Source organism: Lemur catta, chromosome 1, assembly GCF_020740605.2.
Source record: "Lemur catta isolate mLemCat1 chromosome 1, mLemCat1.pri, whole genome shotgun sequence".
Taxonomy (NCBI): domain Eukaryota; kingdom Metazoa; phylum Chordata; class Mammalia; order Primates; family Lemuridae; genus Lemur; species Lemur catta.
The window spans coordinates 223,134,478-223,156,338 of NC_059128.1; the positions used below are offsets into that span (position 1 = coordinate 223,134,478).

Sequence of the window (21,861 nt, forward strand, 5' to 3'; positions counted from 1 at the left end):
ACTCTTCAAAAGTGATGCTTCAGGATAAATGAGCTGCTAAATATTTCAAGAATTCACATAACTCTAACATACTAGTGGGAAGGGACAAGTCTGAGGGGCTGCTGGCGGTAAGAGGTAAGACTTGTTATGTGTCCTCCAAAAGTCTAGATGGCGATCAGCAGGTAGTAGATAAAGAGGAACAGACTTCAAGTCAGTGTGAAAAATAGTTTTGTAATAATTAACCCTGTCCCACAATGGAATGGGTCCCCTCAAGATGTTGAGTGCTGAAAGTGGTCAAGCAGAGGCTAGAGGTCTTCTTGCCCTGGGAGTGGGGAGGGTCGGGGGAGAAGTATGAGGGGACAGTGGGACAGATGACCTCTAGCATCATTTTCACTGCTAACATTCTGTCTACTTGTCACTCACTCACTCATACAGCTTCCAAGATGGCCCCAGTGATTCTTGCCTCTGAGTATTCATGCCCTTATGTAAATCCTTCCCAGATGGAATCAGCTGATCCAAGTCCAATAGGACACTGTGGAAAAGATGGTGTGTGACTTCAGAGGCTCGATCATAGGAAATATTGTGGTTTCTGCCTTGCTCTCTTGAATTACTCACTCTGGAGCAGGCCAGCTGCCATGTCATGAGGACACCTGGAGAGGCCCTCCTGGAAAGCATCTGAGGTCTCCCGCCAACACCCAGCAAAAACTTGCCTGCTATGTGAGCGATTCACCCTGGAGGCAGACCTCCAGTCCCCGACAAGTCTTCAGATGACTACATCCCCTGATGACATCTAGCCTGTAGATGCATGAGAGACCCTAGCAAAATGGCCCAGTTAAGCCATACCTGAATTTCTCCCATTCAAGTACTAACCAAGCCCGACCCTACTTAGCTTCTGAGATCAGACAAGATCAGGTGCATTCAGGGTCGCATGGCCATAGACCATACCTGAATTTCTGACCCCCAGACTATGAGATGAAGCCACTACATTTGGAGGTAATTTTTTATGTAGCATTAGATAACAATATAATACCTTTTTACCCGATTTGTTCCACAACAGATTTGAGGTAATAGTCTGTGATTGATTCATTTCAGCTGAGCTATTGACAAGTTTTTTTTAATTAGGCAAAATCCCCAGTTGTTCCAGGCACCTAACAGTAGCCTCTTCACTTAAATAGTACAGTTTAACCCACCACAGTTTGATGTCTTAACATGTTCCAATAAAAACAATGTCATCTTTGCTGTAAGGTGACACATGTTATTTTTTTCTGATAGAAAAGAATAATGTGCTTTTTATTCTCCTATAGATTTGGTGTCTGCGGATAGCTACCACTACACCAATGTATTGAACATTTCTCAGCTTCTACCTATCAGTTTGCTCAGAAAAAAAGGTAAGCCACAAATTGCAGCAATAGAGCATTTTTAAAAGGTAATTTTCAGCATTTCTGTACCTAAAAGGGAAATTTTATCTGGATAAATAAGCCAAATGCAAACACAAAGACTCTGTAAATTGTTCTTATAAACAGATGACTAAATCATCCCTTTGGTATTAAATATATATATTTTTACATCTGAAAGTTATGAGATATTCTGGGTAAGCATGATTATCAGAGAATACCACAAACAGCGATGGATGTTGTGCATTGTCTGTGACAGAGTCAAAGAGATCTGTGGGGTTGGCAGGGTCCTTCGGTGGAGGCATAATTAATCCTACGCTTCCCTTGGTGTAGTTCCCAGTAAGGACTTGCACAACATACATATGCTTTCTCCCCTGCTCGTCTGGCTTAGAGTATGTATTGTTAGCAGAATAACTGGCATCAACAGCAAAATAGGTTCCTTTTCCATAAGCTGCACCTGTAAAGAGAAAGACAAAAGCCTTCGTAAGAATGTAAAATTATATAGTATATACAACTATGCCAAACCGGACAAAAAATTTTTTTCAAATGTAGTTCTGCCACCAAAGCCACTTTTTGTCATTTCTAGAAATTCACTTCATCTTCCCTGAGAAGGCTGTCAGTGTCCTTCCAGGTGAAGCGCAGTGAGCTGTGTCCTGACAATGACAATACGGCTGCTATCTATGGTTCTATACTGCCTGGATGTGACAGTTGACACTAGAACCACCATTGACCTCATTCTGATCAACCAGATTAGTCCCTTCCTTACTGTTCTTCCCAGCATAGCTGCGATTAAAGCCATGTTCATTGACATATGGCACCGAGGCTGCATCTGTCCCATGGAAGAGGACTCTCTCATTATCAGTGTGGCCATTCTTGATATCCATGAGCTTTTTCTTTGTCTGGTAGCTGTGCCAGAGAGGTATATTCTGTATTCTCTCAATCTGCAGATGACAAAAAACAAAACATTTTGGAAATAACCTTAGATCTCAGCATATTGTACTTGTGGATTTAAAGTAAGCAATATGAGAGAGAAAGATGAGAAGGAAAAGGAGGAGGAGGAGGAGGGGGAGGAGAGGGAAAAGAGGAAGAAAATTCAGAGAAGAGGTAGCTTTCTGCCTTTATAAAAAGATAGGCTGGAAGTATCTATTAGTATCTATACTTTGTAATAGTGATTATTAGTATCTATTTTATATAATAGAACTTATAGTTTATATTAAAATGTTTACCTATACATATTCTCTGGAATTTCTAGAGATTCACTGACATTCAAACTCCTACTCAAAAATTTGTAATCATTCAATAGCTATTTCCTTAATTTCTTTTCATCTTCAAACCCATTCCATGTGGCTTCTCCTAGTAACGACTCTTTCTGTTATTGCCCCATTTACGGTCACAAATCACCTCATAATTGCCTACCTTTGTTTTAGACCTCTCAATAGCATTTTAAACCATGAATAACCCCCTCTTTGAAACTTCATCTTTTTTTAATTTCTTTTCAAAATATTACTTTCTACTTGTTTTCCTTCTTTCTAGGAAATGAAGTCAATTAACATCCATTCAATAGTTATCTACTGAACATCTGCTATGAATCCAGTGCTGTACTGGGTCTCTGCCCTAGTGAAATGTTCAGTCTAATGGGGAAGAAAGACAAGAAAACAAATTACTGCCCCTCAGAATGATAAGGGATAGGTTAGGAGAACACACACAGAGCTGTGAAAGCATAAGAAAGGGCTCCAGAGAATCTATGTCTGGGGAGGAAGGAGGAAATCTGAGAGGATGCTGTTCTGGAAACAGAAAAAGAAGAGAGGTTCAAGAAGACTGGAGTGGGTACCTAGGGCAGATGTTGAGGAGAGGCCAAGCAATAAGAGCAGGAGGGAAAATTGTTTTGCTGAGAGTGATGGCGGCCTCAGGGAGAGTGATGAAGACTTGGAATGGGGAATGCGGGAGGCAACTGACTGGAGGAAGCACTGAAGAATTCCAGGCAGCCTGGAGAGTCCAGCTGAGTTGGGGGACCATGAATTAGTACTGATTTTATCTAGGAGCAGCAAGAAAGAAGGTGGGTTATGGGATTAATCCAAAGTTGGGGATTTTCAAAATGGGTATGCTAGAAGGCTGAGCTAAGAAAGTTGCAGATATTGGCTAAACACAACAGAAGCAAGGTTGTTGCTTTCCTTTCAGTGGTCCCTCAATATCCATGGAGGACTGGTTCCAGGACTTCTGCAGATACCAAAATTTGAGGATGCCCAAGTCCCTTATATAAAACAGCAGTACCATATTTGCATATAACCTATGCAATCCTCCTGTATACTTTAAATCATCTCTAGAGTACTTATAAAACCTAATACAATGTCAATGCTATGTAAATAGTTGTCATACTATTTAGGGAATAGTGACAAGAAGAAAAAGTCTGTATATGTTCAGTAGAGATGCAACCATCATAGGCCTGACACAATTTTTGATCTGCAATTGGTTGAAACCATGGACACAGAAGCCATGGATACAGAAGGCCAACTGTACTCTCAACCGCTTTTAGCACCATGAAGCATCTCCTCCTTTAAATTCTGTCCTTTCTGCAGGATGTCTCTCCTGATTCTCTTCTCTTAGGAATTAAGTTCATTCATTCAATTTTGTTTGTTCAATATATATTATGTCCTACTATGTGCTAGGCTGTATGCTAGGTACTGGGCATGCAGACATGAATAAGATGCAACTCCTACCTTAAGAAGCTCCCTGTCTAATTGGGAAGCCAGGCATGTGAAAGGTTATCAAAGTACAATTTTACAAGTGCTATAATGTAGGTAAGTACACAGTTCTATAGAAGAAGTGACTAGATTTTAAATTACTAGGATGCCACACCCTGTTCTGATATACATAGTATGACAATGACCTGCTGATAAACCCCTACACTTTACTGACTAATATTTTTATGCAGCACAGTGGACACTGTGGTAATCTCCTGAACATCCATTCCACCCCATCAACAACTGGTTTGAGTGAAATTGGCCCCACTTATATTAACAGGTCTAGGGTGGAGCCTAATTGGGTTACACCAATCAGGATCTCCAGATGGATCACACAGTGAGGAAGCTGATGGCCCAGGCCCAAGCCAACCAGCACGTGGTATTCCCCAGACACAGAGATGGTTGGAGTGGTCCATTCAAAAAAACCTTGGTAAATAAGGCACATAGGAAATGAAAAAACAAAATAAAAACCTTGGGGCTCTTGTCTAGTGATTATGGGACAGGACATAGTTGTCTTCTGTGGAATGTGAATAAAGAAGCAGAGATCCCTGATTACCACCAGCAGCTGTCCTACAACCACACTGAGATTCCAGCCTTATGAGGAAGCTGACACTGTGGACATCAAAGACAGGGAAACTGGATCCAGGACATCACTTAGCCATGGGATCACACTGCTCCAAAGCCCACCCTACTTCGAGACTTTCCATTAATTTCTAGTACAATTCTCTGTTTAATCAGTTTGAGTGGCTCTGTTTGTGCTTGCAACTGAAAGTATCCTAACACATACACGTGACTTTTGAGACTATCCTTCATTGCTGCTAATGAATGAACCATGAGATTTGAAGTCTATGGAGCTAAATCTAATTCCAGTTAAAATAAACATACAAGGTACAAAGGAAGAAAGAGGGTTATTAAAAAAGAGATGACTTTCACGTTAGTTTTTTAACATTTTATAACAGTAAATTTTTAACATAGTATTACCTTCTCTATTGTGTAGTGAAAACAAGTCTTAGCGAACTTGTCCTTTACAGTTTGATATTCTGATTGTTCAGGCAGCAGCTGGACCGTACAACACAGTTGATAATTCATGGCAGTCCAGTGTTCAGGAACATTATCTAGAAAGTCAGCATTTGGTGAAAACATGATATTCATTTCCAGGGACCTCTGAAAATCAGGGCACTTCCTATGCTTTTGTTAAGTTACATATTTCACAGTTGCTTTTTTAATTATCCTCAATTGAGTAAACACAGATGAAGTGAAGAGTCTAATACCCATATGACACATAATATATTAACTAAAAGTCTAGTTAAAATATTTAGATAAACTTAGATTCATTGAACATGAATGTCAATTTATTGATGCTTTCACTTTTGTCAGTTTTATTTAATGTGATTCTTTATTATTTTTCTTTTGAAAAATGATTACCCTGCTAAAGATATTTAAAGCACATTGTTCTGTATCCCATCTTTTACACTAAGTAAAGAAAGCACCATATATATAGAAAATAGCAGATGTGCTAAGGGAATCCTTTCACATAAGGTGATTATGCCCAAAGTTTTCCTTTGCTTTGCAGTGGCTTCCAGGAACTTTGAAAACACGGAGGCTAGACATCACCTTGCTACGATAGCATGACTAGTGTAAATATGGACAGACTGCACTAGAGAAGAAAATGCCACAAACTAGCACAGCACCACAGGTAAAAACCAAAGGATTTCTTCCTTAAAAACAATGCCACAATTTACTCACTTTTAAAGGAAGATATATCAGGCCTGCGAGAGTGATCCAGGACACTCTTCTGTTCAGCACATCCATCCGGGGTAAGTCCTGCTGACACAGGGAGGTGTGTAACTCTAATCCGTGAGGTCTTTTCAAATTTTCTTTTAGGGGTTTCAATGGAGACACTTCCTTCCCATGCAGGGCTTTTGTAACAAAAAGAAGGGCCTAAAAAATAAATAAATAAAATAAAAAATGGCAAAAATATTTTCTGTCTCTTTAAAACATCCTCCACTCCTTTTTGAGAATTAACACCTGCATCCCTGCCTCAGGCCAGTGGTTGGGAGGAGCAGGGAGAGGACCTTTTGTCCTTGCAGTCCAGGCTGGTGCCAGTGCCTAGGTGGGCCCTGGTGGGGCTTTGTCTTTGCCAGAGATGGGAGGATTAGAATAGCTAACCACAATAGCCTAGAACTGAGGGGCACTCCCTTTAAAGGCTCTATATTTCTGCCAATGTTCAGGAAATTTGGATTTTGAGATGAGGTCTACTATTTTTCTTCCTTTGCCGGCAAAGTAATAAACTTCTCTTTCCTTCTCCTCAAACCACTTGTTCTTGTTCTTCTGATGTGGCTTTGAGGACAAATGGTAACACATTGTTAATAGGAGTTATGTTCCTTCCTTCCCCCACTATCCATCTCCTTCAGGATCTTTTGGCACAGTCATTTCTAGTTCTAGGCCTCAGGGTCCTTTCAACCTGCTACTTTCCCCTAAATACACAGACAAGACTAGGAAATAAGTGACATTTTCCTTTGGATCTTCTATTTCTTTCATGATATGAGGTGGGAAAGCAAAAAGCTATGAGGACTCGGAATCAGAAGACCCGATCGGCCTCACCCTGTGACCAGCTGTATGACATTGAACAAGTAACGCTACTTGAGTGCTTTTTCATTTGCTCATTGTGAAATGGAAATTATAAAATCTGCTCTATTTACCTCTGTAACCTCACAGAATTGTTACAAGGTTAAAATATAATATGGGGTCTGAAAGCACTTTAGGGAATGCCAAGTCCTTTATAAACATATGTTTATTATTCTTAAAAACTGATTAAGCTTGATATTTTTTACATTCCAGAAGTATTTGTATTTTAAGACAGAGTAAAGTGTAAAGCCAAAGATATTTTCTTGAGAGGAAAGACCCTTAAACCACCCTTATCTACCTGTGTACAAAAGGTGATCCTGGCTAGACAATTTTGAAAAGAAAATTAAGTCTCAGGAAAGGTGAAGACTCACCCATCCAACATTATATGGAAGGTCATTATCAGAGTAAGGAAGAGAATTTCATTCTGTTGACTTGCAGCCCAGTGCTTCATGGAAGATAACATGGAAGCTACCTTTCCTTAAGTGTTTGCCATGTGCCAGGCACTTTCCTGAGCCCTTTTTCCATAGATATCCTTTAAAATATAAGCTCTACTTTTGCATTCCTGGTGTTCAGGATAAATGCCCTCCCTTACCTCTCGTGTGCACTCTGCCTGTCTCTTCTCCACCTGTGGAGATGGGATTAAAAACCAAGAATCTTGCCAGATGCACTGGCTCATGCCTGTAATCTCAGCACTTTGGGAGGCCAAGGTGGGAGGATCACTTGAGGCCAGGAGTTCGAGACCAGCCTGAATGACATAACGAGACCATGTCTCTACAAAAACTTAAAAAATTAGCTGGGCATGGTGGTGTGCACCTGCAGTCCCAGCTGCTTGGGAGGCTGAGGCAGGAGGACTGCTTGAGCCCAGGAGTTTGAGGCTGTGGTGAGTTACTATGACGCCACTGTACTCCAGCCTGAGTGACAGAGCAAGACTCTGTCTCCAAAAAACAAAAAACCAAGGATCCTGACTCTGCCCCTCCAGTCTTCTTGATACTCTCCATGAATAAGCCAATTCACACTTAAGGGCTTCAACTCCTACCTACTCACATGACTTCCCAAATCTACACCTCTCATGTCTGATATACAACTGGTGCTCAATAAATGCTCTCTGCCTCAATATATAGCTTTAACATACATTTAAAAGGTAATTGTCTATCACCTGCCCAAATGAAACTCAAAGGTGTCCTTTTTAAGCTCACTTTTAAAGAGGGCCATCTGATAAATTCTTACAAAAAATCAAGTTCATCTGGGTCAAAAAACTTCCTTTTATCTGACATTTTATCTAACAACAAAGATTATGTAATGAGGTTTTGCTGTTGTTGTTTGGTTTTGCCTCAGGTCCTGGAGGCTCAGACTGGAGTCATTCTTTCACTATGTTGACAACCCAGGTGTCTCATACAATCCATTGTATGATCATTTTAGTCATTTTTTTGTTTGCTTCTCTCTTTAACTTCACTGTTTTTTTTTAATTTCATAAGTCAATTTAAAATCTTGATGAAAGCAGGGAGTGGGTGAACCCATTTAACTTTATTTTTTATGTTACTGATAATGACTTATTTACTGCTCTTAAATTTAAATAAAAATTTTTCTTTAAAAAGAGCAAAGGGGGCCGGGCGCGGTGGCTCACGCCTGTAATCCTAGCACTCTGGGAGGCCGAGGCCGGCGGATCGTTGGAGCTCAGGAGTTCGAGACCAGCCTGAGCAAAAGCGAGACCCCGTCTCTACTAAAAATAGAAAGAAATTATACAGACAGCTAAAAATATATATAGAAAAAATTAGCTGGGCATGGTGGCGCATGCCTGTAGTCCCAGCTACTCGGGAGGCTGAGGCAGTAGGCTCTCTTGAGCCCAGGAGTTTGAGGTTGCTGTGAGCTAGGCTGATGCCACGGCACTCATTCTAGCCTGGGCAACAGAGTGAGACTCTGTCTCAAAAATAATAAAAAATAAAAAAAAAATAAAAAGACCAAAGGGAATCTAGCCCTAGAAACTATAATAGGTACATATTATTTTTCACAGCCTGGCATCCTTTCCCCCTCCTTCTGATAAAAGCAGCCTGAATTTCCTTTGGGAAACCACTGTTCCGCATTGCCTCAGTGATTCCCCTTTGGCTCAGATGTGGAGGGTGTGACTGGCTTGGCCAGCCTGTGCAGTCCCAGTTCCCTGTCTGCAGTGATGACCTGAACTGGTCCAATCAGAAGGAATCTCAGGGCTTAATAGAGAGCTCTGTCCACTGGCATCATGTTCCAGATGTTACGTGTATATGTACATTTTACATATATCGTGTGTTGTGGCACATTGAGGAGAACAGTTGTCAGGAAATAAATGTAGAGAGAGCAGAAATTCCTACTGATATCAGCAGACAACAATCTCAGTGCAGGGCAGCTACTGATGGCACGTGTGCCTCGTCACTAGCTGTAGTACAGAAGCCACAAAGTGGAGAAAGCTAGATCAGAGGAATTAATCAACACAGATACTCACACATAAAGTATAAACTCATCTTGCAGAGTAGCCACTGGGCATCTGTCTGGCTGCTTGTGATGTAATACAACCAGATGACCATGGCTACTACCGTCTTGCATCTGCTTCTAGTTCCAGGCTAACTTTTAGAGGTAGATGATTAATAAAATAATATTGATCAACTAGTTCATAGCTACAAGGGGCACTGAGGGTCAATACCAATCAGTAAGTAAATAATGAGACCGTAGGCTAGAATCTGCAAAGCCTATCTCCTTCTTCCTGCTTTCTCACTTCTGTTCTCTTCCTGTTCATTTGCTATTCCTGTTTCCCAGGCATGATTTTCCCTCTAAGAAAAATAATTCTTAATTCTTATACTTTCCCCATGTATCATAAGAACTTGTCTGTAAAGTCCTAAAACTGATAGAAAATTATAAATCCAGTGAGCATTCACATCTAAACATTTTCTAAGTGATATCAGAGATAGCTTTGTGATTTTTAAAAATGAACATCTTACGTGCAGCCTTGTAGAATGTGGCCTGAAGGGTAGGTGATGCGAGGGTGTCTCTTTTTTTCATGCTCTCATAGAATACATTTAGCAGCTTAGGTAGAAAGATGACAACTTTAATTGTTTCTAAAGATGGGGTGGAATATTTCCGTGTGAAGTCTACAGTGGCATCAATTATATTATCTGCAACTATGCTTGGGTCTTGTTCAGCATTTCCTGAAAAAAAAAAAAATTTTTTTTTTAAGCGACACAAAAAACTTTTAGCTGCTGTTAGTAATGTGATGAGATTTGGCAAGTGCAGGTCTTGGTGCTGAGAAGCAAGAAGCCCTCTGATATTCAGGAACTGACCTGACATTCACAGCTAGGTCTTGGCGTTCTCAGCTAAACACAAATGATTTTATAGAACATCATCAATGTAACTCATCTGTGACCATGATGAATTAAGACAAAAACAAGACCACTCCATAATCATGTCTGACCACAGACAAAAACTGTCCAAACCACAAAAATGGTCAAACATCCCTCTATCCTGACTAATAATGAGTGACAGCTGCTTCATTACCAATCACAGGTTTAGCCACACTTCATTTTTCCCTCCTTCTAGATACGATACCCAGTCATAGATTATGTCTGCTTCCTGAAAGTATCCGATTCAGAGAAAAGACTGTCACAAAATCACCTAGGCCCAAATTCATTAATAAGTCCTTTCTAACATCCTCTCACAGTTCCCCATAGTGTGTGTTCCTGGTGGTCTTCAGCTGAAGAGCATTGGCAGTGCAGAGAAAAGAACATGTGATTTGGATGCAGAAGATCTGGGTTTATGTCTTGGCTCTGCTGCTTATTAGCTGTGTGATCTTATGTAAACCATTTGATGGCTCTTGCATGAGTTTGCTAGGGCTGCTATACAAAATGCCATGGACTGGCGGCTTAGGCAACAGAAATTCATTTTCTCATAATTCTGGAGGCTAGAAGACTGAGGTCAAGGTGTCGGCGGAGGCGGTTTCTGTGGAGGCCTCTCCCTGTGGCTTGTAGATGGCCATCTTCTCCCTGTGTCATCACATGGTCTTCCCTCTGTACCTGTCAGTGTCCTAATCTCCTCTTCTTACAAGAACACCAGTCAGATTGGATTAGGGCCCACACTAATGGCCTCATTTTAATTTAATTGCCTCTGTAAAGACCGTGTCTTCAAATACAATCACATTCTGAGATACTGGGGTTAGGACTTCAAAATGCAAATTTTGGGGGAACACAACTTAGCCCTTAATGCCTCTACACTTCAGTTTGCTCAGCTATAACTTGGGGTAATAATGGAGGATAAAAGATAATACAGATAAGAATATGATCGATCACTGAGAATACAGTAATTAAGAACATAATGGTAGAAAACAATGTAATAGTAAAAAAAAATGTAATGATTAAAACTGCGCAGGCTCTGGGACCAGGCTGCCTGTGTTTGAACCCGGCTCTGTTGCTTGCTGGCTGTGTGACTTTGTGCTTTAATGCTTCACGTTCCTCATCTGCAAGATGGCCCAGGTTTTATAGAGCTTGAAATTCATACATCTCAGAAAAAGAATAAACATAAATTTATGTATGAAAGTGAATATTTAGAATCAGAAATCACAACAAAATATATATTTTAAAATGCTGAAAATTGTATTCCCAAAGCAACTTTCCTTAGGTGTTTCCAAAAATGTTTGCATCTACTCCAACATAACCCAGTGCAAAGGCAAGCAAGAAAAGTCTAGGAAGGCAAAGTGGGAAGAAACAATGGTTGTAACCGATGGTGGTTGAAACACCTTACTTTTGAAGTTTTACTAAATTGTATAACCATGTGAAGACATGATTAGGTCTCTTCTCAGGGTCTTTAATAAGGCTTGTGCAAGTGAAGCCCAGTTGCTTAAGCTTCATTGTTTTCACAATAAACTTGTCTTTGTTAATAATATTGATGTCACAGGTATGATGACAAACCCTCCCAGTTTCCCTGGGACAGAGAGGTTGCCCTGGACACAGGACTTTCAGTGTTAAAACCAGGAAAGTCCCGGGCAAACGTGAGTAAGTTGATCACCCTACATAAGGTAACTGTGAGGAATAACATGAGCTTTTACATGTGAAACACTCGGAACACGCCGTAAGCACACAGTAAGTCTTGGCAATTATTAGCATTACTACTGCAACTAATATAATTGTTCCAAGCTACTTCATGGGTGTTTGTTGGTGCTCAAAATAGATACTGTCTGACAAACATTTTGAAGATATAAATTACCACACAAATTTTGTCCATTGAAATCAATGAGAAAATGAGTACAAGAGTAACTTAGGAGGCATCATCAAAATCACCAGTTATTCTTCATTTATACATTCAATAAAATTTAATGGGTAGTGATTCTGCACTCAATGTGGGGCAGAGAAGACATGAAGGAGATCTGGTCTTCTCTTTCGAGCATCTCACAGTATGTTCATGATTGAGGAGGCAAGGCCAGGTGTGGTGGCTCACGCCTGTAATCCCAGCACTTTGGAAGGCCGAGGTGGGAGATTTGAGGCCAGGAGTTTGAGACCAGCCTGGGCAACATAGTGAGACCCTATCTCTAAAAAAAAAACACAAAACCAAAAAATAGTAGTCTGACTTGGTGGCGCATGCCTGTAGTCCCAGCTACTCCGGAGGCTGAGCCCAGGAGTTCAGGGTTACAGTAAGCTACGATCTCACCACTGCATTCCAGCTTGGGGGACAGAGTGAGACCCTGACTCTATAAAAATAAATAAATAAATAAAAATTAAGAAAAAATTTTTAAAAATCGAGGTGGTAAGACACAAGCATTCCCTGGCCTCCCACTTCCTTTGCTGGGACTTTGCACTTACTCTCTTCCATTGCCTATGATTTGTTGTTGGCTCTTTTGCTACATTTTCCATCCTTCCCCTGCCCCCCGCCCATCTACCTGTGGGCACTTTCCCCTGTGCTGGTCTCAGCCCTCTTCTCTCTCTCTCTCTCTATGCAGTCCCTTGACAAGCTCATTTCACCTACCCAGCTACGACTCTTCCCACTGTATGGCTGGTTATCCCACCTACACCTGTGGCCCCTGTGTTGTGTGTTATTCTTGGTTACCATACCTTGTGTCTGTCCCTAAACCATGAAATCCTTGAGGGGCTGGGGCTTACTCCACTCTCTTTCCCCATTGCCAGGTAGCAGAGTGCCCGCTCTGGGTGATGAGAGCAAAACAAGCAGGGTTTGTGAGGGCTGTAATTTGGCAGAAGGCAATGGAAGAGGATCCACATGGGAAGAATAACGTGACTAAAAGGAGAAAAAAGTGGGACAAATAGGTTCTAGGTGGTAATGAGGGCAGTGAGGAAGCCAGAAGAATGTGCAGCATGCATCAGATGGGTGCCCTGGAGCTCAGGCAAGAAGGGCCTGGGATACCCAGCAGGGGTCTTCAGTTTTAATCTGGGAAGCAGAAGGAAGCATACAGAGTTAAGCGAAGATGATGACAGTGACTTTAAGGCTAGGAATTTAATTGCTAAAAGAGCCTCTTTAATTAATGGTAACCTGTGGCTACAGACTTCTACCCAGCCCCTGACCGCCCAAATGAGAAGCCCTCGCTTCCATGAGAGTCACAGGTCACATGGGTGGAGTGAATCAGGACATGGGTCAGCAACAGTGTCTTCAACTAAGAAGAGCAAATTATTGTGTGATATGATAGAGATGAGGAAAGTGTTTCTAGTAACTGAGAGTAGGATAAACCAGAGCTTGTTGCTAAACTGTAGCTACTGCATCTTATTCATGAGTACTTCATGCTACACAGGGCCTGGGTAGTAGCTTCTTTTTTTTTTTTTTTTGAGCCAGAGTCTTGCTCTGTCATCCAGACTGGAGTGCAGTGGTGTCATCATAGCTCACTGCAGCCTTGAACTCCTGGGCTCAAGCAATCCTCCTGCTTCAGCCTCTCGAGTAGTTGGGACTACAGGCAAGCACCGCCATGCCCAGCTAATTTTTTTTAGTTTTTGTAGAGACAGGGTCTTGCTATCTTGCCCAAGCTGGTCTCACGCTCCTGGCCTCAAGCAATACTCCTGCTTTGGTCTTCCAAAGTGCGGGGTTACAGGTGTGAGTTACCATGCCTGGACACAGCATTTCAATTTAATATATGCATGAATGAGAAGCCAGCTAGGAAACATGGCAGAAAACCAGATGGGGCAGGTATTAAAGGTTTGAAACTAAAAGCAAGGCTGAAACTCAACAACCCTCTGGAAGAAGATTTAGCAGGACTTACTGGCTGTGGGGGTCTGGGGACACAAGGAAGAAAGGGTGGCAGACGAGGGCAGCTGGGCGCATCGTGGCACTACTGAAGGAGGACACTAGAAAACCAGAGAGCCCAAGAGGAGTATCTGTCTTCGAGGGAGGATGATTTTTGATTCTGATGTTATGAAGCTTCTGGTAACAGAGAACTCTCCTAGGGGAGATCCTGGAGAGGGTGAGAAGTGCTGAGTTGGAAGTCACTGCAGAAATGGGAACAGATACAATAAGAGCAAATGAATCCCCAAGAGGGAAAAAAACAGTGAGACAACCATGAAGTTCAGGACCAAACCTGGAAAGATACTTAGAGAACACAAAATAAAGAAGAAAGATGGCGGAAAGAGGCTTGGGTCCCATAGCTGGTTGCTTTAGATTCCTCCAGGATCTAAAGGTTGCCCCCTCTCTGATTTACACCACTATTGCTGCCCTCAGACGGACTCAGCTTCAATTTCCTTGTGAGTGAGACAAGTCCAGAGGAAGCTGGATCACTCAGAACTTTAGAGGGATGAGAGGCTGCAAACCTGTTCCGATGGCTGGAAGGGAAACTGATGTGTAATTCCTCTGTTCACACTCTTCTAGAACACTGGAGACCGTTTTCCTGACATCATCTGCCCCATGAACATGAATTATTATGTCACACCGTAAGTCTCCACCTTGTGTAATTATAAAACCTCTGTGAGCCCGTGCAGCTGAAAAAGGGGAAGAAAAACAAACACACAGCCCATCAGTTACTGGAAACAACACTGTGATCACTGAGAAATGAAACCAGCTGACACCAGAGAAAGCCATGAAGCCCAACCTCCCTCAAGCCTGCTGGCTTCATTCACTGGGACTATGAGAGGCTCGTTTTCTTTATAATCAGAATTCTTGAACTCAACAAATACATCGTTGAATATTTTGGGTGCTGTTCCAAAGTGCTCTATCTGCATTAATCCACTCAGTCCCCAAAACAAGCCTAGGGGGTAGGTACTGGTTTTTCCATTATACAGATAAAACAGAGCCACACACAGGTAAGGTCAGTAGCCCAAGACTGCCCAGGACTTGAACCTTACATTTGACATTACATCAGAATTGAAACCCAGAATTGAAAGTGAAAGATATTTGAACCCAGGTAGTCAGTCTCCAGTGCTCTTAACCCCCACCCTACTGTCCCCAAAGAGCAATTTTATAATACTAATAAAATAATTAATAATTATAATCTGCTCATTCAGCCAGATTAAGTTTTCAAGGAGGTAAAAGCAATGTACTCTGTGGTATGGATGGAAGTGTGAAAGGATGAAAACTTCTCCCTCCCTCGGAACACCGAGAGCTCTTGAGCACGTGGAAACTACCAGGGCTGTTTTATGACACTGCCCTTTAGGTTCAGGCCGCTCTGAGTAAGGCTGGGTCTGGCAAAATGGAGGAGGAGGAGAAAGGATCCCTGCCCCTCCCCCTGCCCTCCTTGGGAGCACCCACGCCCAGGCACTCGCTGGGGCCCCTCAGGCGCCCACCTGGTCCCCGCTCCCAGCATCCTTAGGCTTTCCCAGCTCATCCAACCCCAGCTTCATCCTCTGCTTCTGCCTTCCAAGGTGCAGCTAGCTCTTCCAGTGCTCAGATCCCTGCTAACGTCCTCCTGCTGGTGATCAAGCATTATTTTCCTCTGTTCTCCCTCCAGAAATTTATTCACTCCAGAGAAAATGTCTTAATCAGAAGAGAGCTATTAAGACTGGTGTTTCAGGCACCATAGCAGGTCAGAAGTGGGACTATATTGTCAAACATGGTGCTTCCTCAAAGTGCTTGTAGCTGACTGTCTACCCAATTCTGCAAAGGAGGTTTTGAAGGACAAATAGTCCTTTAGGTTCCCCACTCAGGCTCCACACTTATTCAAAAAAGGCCTAGAAGTCAGCCATATGGAGAGGTGCTATAAGAAGTAGGTCAAGGTTGGGGAAAGTGGAAGATATTTGTACAGCACTTTACAGTTTACAAAACTTTTCACATTCATTGTTCTTTCTCATCCTCACAACCAGCCATGGGACAGCCATTCTCACACTCCTTATTATAATAGTAGGACCTGCTTATGGATGAGACAGGCAAAGCTCTTAGAGGTTGAATGACATGCCTGGGGTTGCTCAGTAAATGGTGAAGCCTGGATTTTTAGGACCCGGGCCTGGAGTCTTTTTAATACTCACAAAGGAAGGGACAGATGGGATGCCAGGGTAAAGGACCTCTCCCTGGCAGCCACCAAGTCCCACCACCTATGCCTGTTCTCCCAGTGAACCAACCCTACTCTAACCCCAGGCCTCCTGTGGGTCCTCTCATAGTGTTCTCAGCCCTTTAATTTTCAATAGTTTGTAGCCAAGAGTAACATGTGACCATACCTAGTGCAGTCAATTCATTTTCCACAGCTGGTCCAGCCCCTTCTAAAATTGCTTTTGACACACCTAAATAAGACGTGGTAATGGTAAAAAGCATCAGTAAAAATTCAATAAGTAGTTATAGCCTTTGTACATTAGAATTTTGTTCAGCTCATCCTTTTGTGCATAATCTATTGGTCCCCCTGTCCCAGCAAATCCTGTTTTCTGCAGCAACCTTCATTCAAGGGCTGGTGAATAAACAATCTGATCCCTGCATGATGGCACGGCCCAAAGGCTGAAAGTCTAGTGTCTGTAGCGTTACCTTCTCTACTTGTACAGGGATTATTTTTGCAGTTATTTGAATTGTTTTTGCATTCTACCCTTATGTTTTATAAAAGTGAACGAAACATATAAAACTAAAACTTCTGATGCTAATGAGAAGCATGGATTTCAAAACTGTACTGAAATTGAGCATTTTACTTAAGTTCTTTATTTTTTTCCCCCGACAATTAGACAGTTGGCTGGTTTCAGTCCAATGAATCTTTCAAGCAAGGCTACAGCTTCACCACTTTGGTCAAGTCTAATGACAGCTGGGTTGAGTGGTTAACAACACAGACATTGCATTTTGACAGATTGAGTTGCAGTTAACTCCACTTAGGAGGTAATAGGTGAGGACTCAGTTTCTCATCTGTTACACAGAGGCTAATACGGCACTTCTCTTACAGGGTTATCTGAACACTAAAAGGGATAATGGATGAAAAATGCTTAGCACAGAACCTGGCCTGCAGAAAATATTGAATAAATGTTAGTTATTTTACCACTATGAAGAGATATATATCTATATCTATATATCCTTGATTGAGTATATTATTAATCATCTCTTTTTTTTTTCCAATTTTTTTAGAGAAAGGTTTCACTATGTTGCCCAGGCTGGGATCTCTTTTTTTAAAATTCCTTTTTCTGGTTTGTTTGTTCTGGTCTCTGTCTTTGCAGTGATGGAAATTTCTCTCGTATGTCAAGTGATCCTGGCTAGTCCGTTCATATTTAAAAGCGAGCTTAGAATTCTATGTGAGGAGGCTTGTTGACCAGTGGGCCTCAGCGTAAGTGGAACCGGCAGGACCTACCATCTGTCGTCCCGGGAGCCACGCAAGGAGAGAGGCTGGACACTCCTGTTCAGTACAGAGACTTTCTCTTAGACATAGTTTTTGGTCTCGCTCCCCATCTCACCTGTGCCTGGTACCCTAAGTCCAGAATCTCTCTGGTTCCGTTTCTCTAGAGAACAGACCTCCCATCTCTGGTCAGGGAAGAGCAAGGAGAGGGAACAGAAACAAGAGGTCTAATTGCTGCTGATACGGAATTTCATCCAGTTCTGTTTTCATGTCTACACTTGTCCTCCTGCCTTCCCAGGTACCTGTTGCCTCCAGTTCCCATATCTATGGGGGCTGCTGTTCTCTCTAGCAGGTACCAAGTTTTCCCTACTCCATGTCAGTTACCACCGCTTGCTAGCAACTTCCCATCTTCTAAAAATATGTCATTGCTTATTCATAGTTGTTTTTCCTTCAAAGCTCTTTTTCCTTGTGGGTTTATACCTTTTTCATTCCTTTACTGTTGCTTTAATAGAATTCTAAAAGGGGGCAGGGATAAATGCTTATGTTCCATTTAGCGTGTTTTATATAACTAGATATTCTTTATGTCTACATTTTGAATGACTGAAAAATTGAGTGATCAATAAATTGAATGGATATTCCATAGATTCACTTCTGCATAGTAAGTTCCATAATATTTTACAATTTAGAAAATATTTAAAATTCTATTTCTAGTTATGTTTTACCCTTTTAGTTTAAGTCAATGTTTTACAACATACAAAATATATTAGCATAAGAGTATATGCATATAAGTTATAAACAAATAGAAACATGTGGGGAGGGCCTGCTCAAAAGTGTTATTTTAATGGGTGTGGTCACACATTTCAGAGAAAATCAAGAAAAAGGGTGTGAGTTTCATTTTTGGGTTAGTGTAACCGTAAAGAGAAGAGAAGAGCTACAGGTGGTGAGACTGCATAAGAGGGGAAATAAAAAGAGAGGAACTTAAAGCTTATTAACTTATAAATGTGGAAGTCTGATAGTCCACAGCCAAAAAGGGGATGAGAGCTGACGTTGACTATGGTGCAACAATTAAACCCCACCTTTACATCAGTCACACCCATCTAATCCTCCTCTGGGAAATAGGAATTTGACAGGCAAAGAAACTGAGGCTGAGAGAGGTCCAGTGACTTGTCCAAGGTCACACGATGGCAAGCGGTATAGCTCGGATTCAACACAGGTCTTTCTGAGTCCAAGGCCAGCATATTTTCTACAACACTCTGTCTACTCACAGCAATATTAGCCACAATTTCCCTCCCATATATTAGTCATGTTAGTAGTTGCAATCAAGTATATTGCTTAAATAAAATACCTGATTTCAAATCAAATGTCCTTGCTGTCGAGTTTACAATAACATCTACATTTTCTTCAGTGATATCTCCAACAGCAACCTGGAAAGTAATTGCACCAATTTTCATTTCATATGTTGGGAACCAAGGATTAGAGTCAGTCCCAATGACACCTGAAAAGAAAGAGAATGGATAAAAAACAGGCTGGCTCTTGGAGGAAGAGCAAATATCTTGGGGTCCTATTCTCTTCCCAGTCCTCTTTCTTTTCCCTAACATAAATCCAAACATTACCATGTCTCCTGGCCTGTTCAACCACTAGGTTTCCTTTTTAAAGGAAACTAGAAAACAATGCTTTGTGGCAGTAGGAGTGTCTACATTTTCTCAGTTAAATAGGATGAGGCACAAACATTTGATTGGACCAGTCTATTTACTAGCAAAAGTTGCCGTGGCATCATGAGAAAGGAGTGAGGAAGAAGGGGAGGGTGCAAAGTGCTCTCTTGTCTCATGTGGACAACATCCCTGGGAGATCCTTTTATTACCACTGAAGTAGCAATATAAAGGGTGCTCAGAGGAAATTACCCTTAACGTGCTGGCATATTACGTACTGTCCACTCCACACTCTGAGGCTTCACAACTTAGGTGTGTCACTTCCACTCATCCCTTAAACTCTTTAGATCTCCCTTTTGATGTTTATACAGTAGTAAAAGAACCACCTCCGCCCATGGGGCCATCGTATAGATAAATAATATAATATATATGAAAGCAATCAGCAAAGCATAATGTGCTGTACACAATTTAGTTATTTTTTATTATCATTTCTTCAAAACTCTGATTTTATTACCAATGATTCCGTTTGTGTTAATATGTTGGCTTCTTTGTGTGTCCAGACAATGGGACGTGCTCTAAAACCTTCTCTATCACCGATTTGTTTTTCATGTGAATTAACTTTGTTTCCTTCTATTGGACTCAATCATCACTGAAGAGTTACTAAGCAAAGGGAAATATTTCCTTAGCAGAACAACTTCACCAGACCTGGGGTATCTCCAGCCTTGAGAATCTTGTCCTTGTTGGGATTTCTGCTGGACCATCTAGAGAATTCACCTAAAAATGCCTGGAAATAGAAACACAGTTATTGACCACAATCATGTTCTGTAGAAACATTAATCCAGTTCTTTGGATCATTGATCATTAGATATCAAGTAGTAATAATAGTTTGCCATAGATTTCCTCTTACCTCAGCGACTTCATAATTAAAGGGCTGCTGTTCAACCTAGGAATTTTCTCAATAAATAGCAGTGGTAGTTTACTTTATTTCACGAGTATAACTAACACTGTACGGAATAAAGGGGAGTAACGTTTTGAAAGGGCTCCTTTATGAAGTCCTTCTAGCCAACAACTAATTTAAGGACCACAAAGAGTTGTGCAGACAAAACGATCATTTTTCCATTGTAGTGTCACAAAGATCCATCTTAGTATACTGGCTCTTCAAGAAGTCATATGCTTTATTTGCAACCACTGTCAGGTTTTCCCTCATCTTCTGAACCCCCATAATTCTGGCCTTCTACATCTGCCATCTTAGGGGAGTGTAGAATGTTTACAGGTGAGTGGGGGAAGGGAGAGCAGCCACATTCCTTAGCATAATTGGCTGTTATGTGCATTCTGGGGTTGACTGACAACAAATACATACAGCACATTTTATCTCTACATCTAGCCTAAGCTTCCTGAATGAAATCACTAAAATCCACATTAGAAACCTTTATAAGCTGAAGTTTTTTTTCAGAAATGAAAAAAGGCTTTTTGGTCATATGAGTGATAAAACGGAGCAATGGGTGACAGATTGGAGTTATAAAGTTTCACTTGGATTGTTCAGTTTAAAAATCATGAAAACTTGGCCGGGCGCGGTGGCTCACGCCTGTAATTGTAGCACTCTGGGAGGCCGAGGCGGGTGGATTGCTTGAGGTCAGGAGTTCGAGACCAGCCTGAGCAAGAGCACGACTCCGTCTCTACTAAAAAAATAGAAAGAAATTATCTAGCCAACTAAAAATACATATAGAAAAAATTAGCCAGGCATGGTGGCACATGCCTGTAGTCCCAGTTACTCGGGAGGCTGAGGCAGAAGGATTGCTTAAGCCCAGGAGTTTGAGGTTGCTGTGAGCTAGGCTGACGCCAGGGCACTCACTCTAGCCGGGCAACAGAGCGAGACTGTCTCAAAAAAAAAAAAAAAAAAAAAAAAAAATCATGAAAACTTGCTAATAATAATTTTCCCCAGTCTATCTTTGAGCAAAAATCATGTCTCTGGATATTTTATATTCACTAGGGTAGGAAAAAACTAAGAAAAGGTTTGGGGTAAATGTTATTCCTTTAACTATTATTATTCTTTCCTGCATCTATGGGCAAATAAATTTACAAACTACATTATGTAATACTTTGAAATGTTTCTGGGGATCTTTGGGGAACATCTCTGGGAAGATCACACTTCCATCTCAAATGGCTAAAAATAAGAACTTAGAAAACAAAATAACCTTTGACGTCCTTTTTAAGTGCTAAAATTAGTTAGTTGTAGCAATTTCCTGTTAGCCCTTAAAGTCAGGTAATAATAGGGCAATAATTACTACTGCAAACAGTTTTGGGGCTTGCTAATGTGCTAGATATCATGCAAAATCCTTCAAATATACTCTCTCTTTTGATACTCACATCAGCTCTGAAAGGTGTTATTACCATGTTCATCTCACCCATGATAAAACTGAGATTCAGAGAGGTTACGTCACCCAACTTTAAAATGGCAAAACTGAGATTCAAACCTTGGTATGCCATTCTTCTAATGCCAGCGGCAAGTACTTAGTAAATGTGGTTTTGACTGCTTCTCCACTACTGAATATGGCGCTGGTATTTCTAGTTGTAGACTTTCATAGACCTGTGTAGCCTGGTATATTCTATACAAATAACTAAATTTTTGAGGTTTCTCTTCTCCCACCTTTTTCCTATAGGTAGAGCCATGACTTAGCTATCACATAGTGTTAAAATGTCTAGGACATTTTTATGATGACAACATTCTACTTTTTTCTAAGAATTTATTTTTTATAGATTATCTTGTCTCTGGATAAACTGTCTAGGGAGGA

The 21,861-nt window shown here is 41.2% G+C and overlaps 1 protein-coding gene across 1 annotated transcript; it reads right to left on the reverse strand.

Moving 5' to 3' along the window:
* Window positions 1-1,518: 1,518 nt before the first annotated feature.
* LOC123630482 (protein mono-ADP-ribosyltransferase PARP15-like) lies at window positions 1,519-19,985 on the reverse strand. Its single transcript, XM_045540146.1, is given in 10 exon segments — window positions 1,519-1,830; window positions 2,140-2,314; window positions 5,096-5,229; window positions 5,861-6,055; window positions 9,709-9,915; window positions 14,500-14,667; window positions 16,336-16,398; window positions 18,766-18,915; window positions 19,775-19,868; window positions 19,871-19,985. Coding segments are annotated over 10 exon segments (1,545 nt in total). The 5' UTR covers window positions 19,925-19,985; the 3' UTR covers window positions 1,519-1,525.
* Between the last annotated feature and the right edge of the window lie 1,876 nt (window positions 19,986-21,861).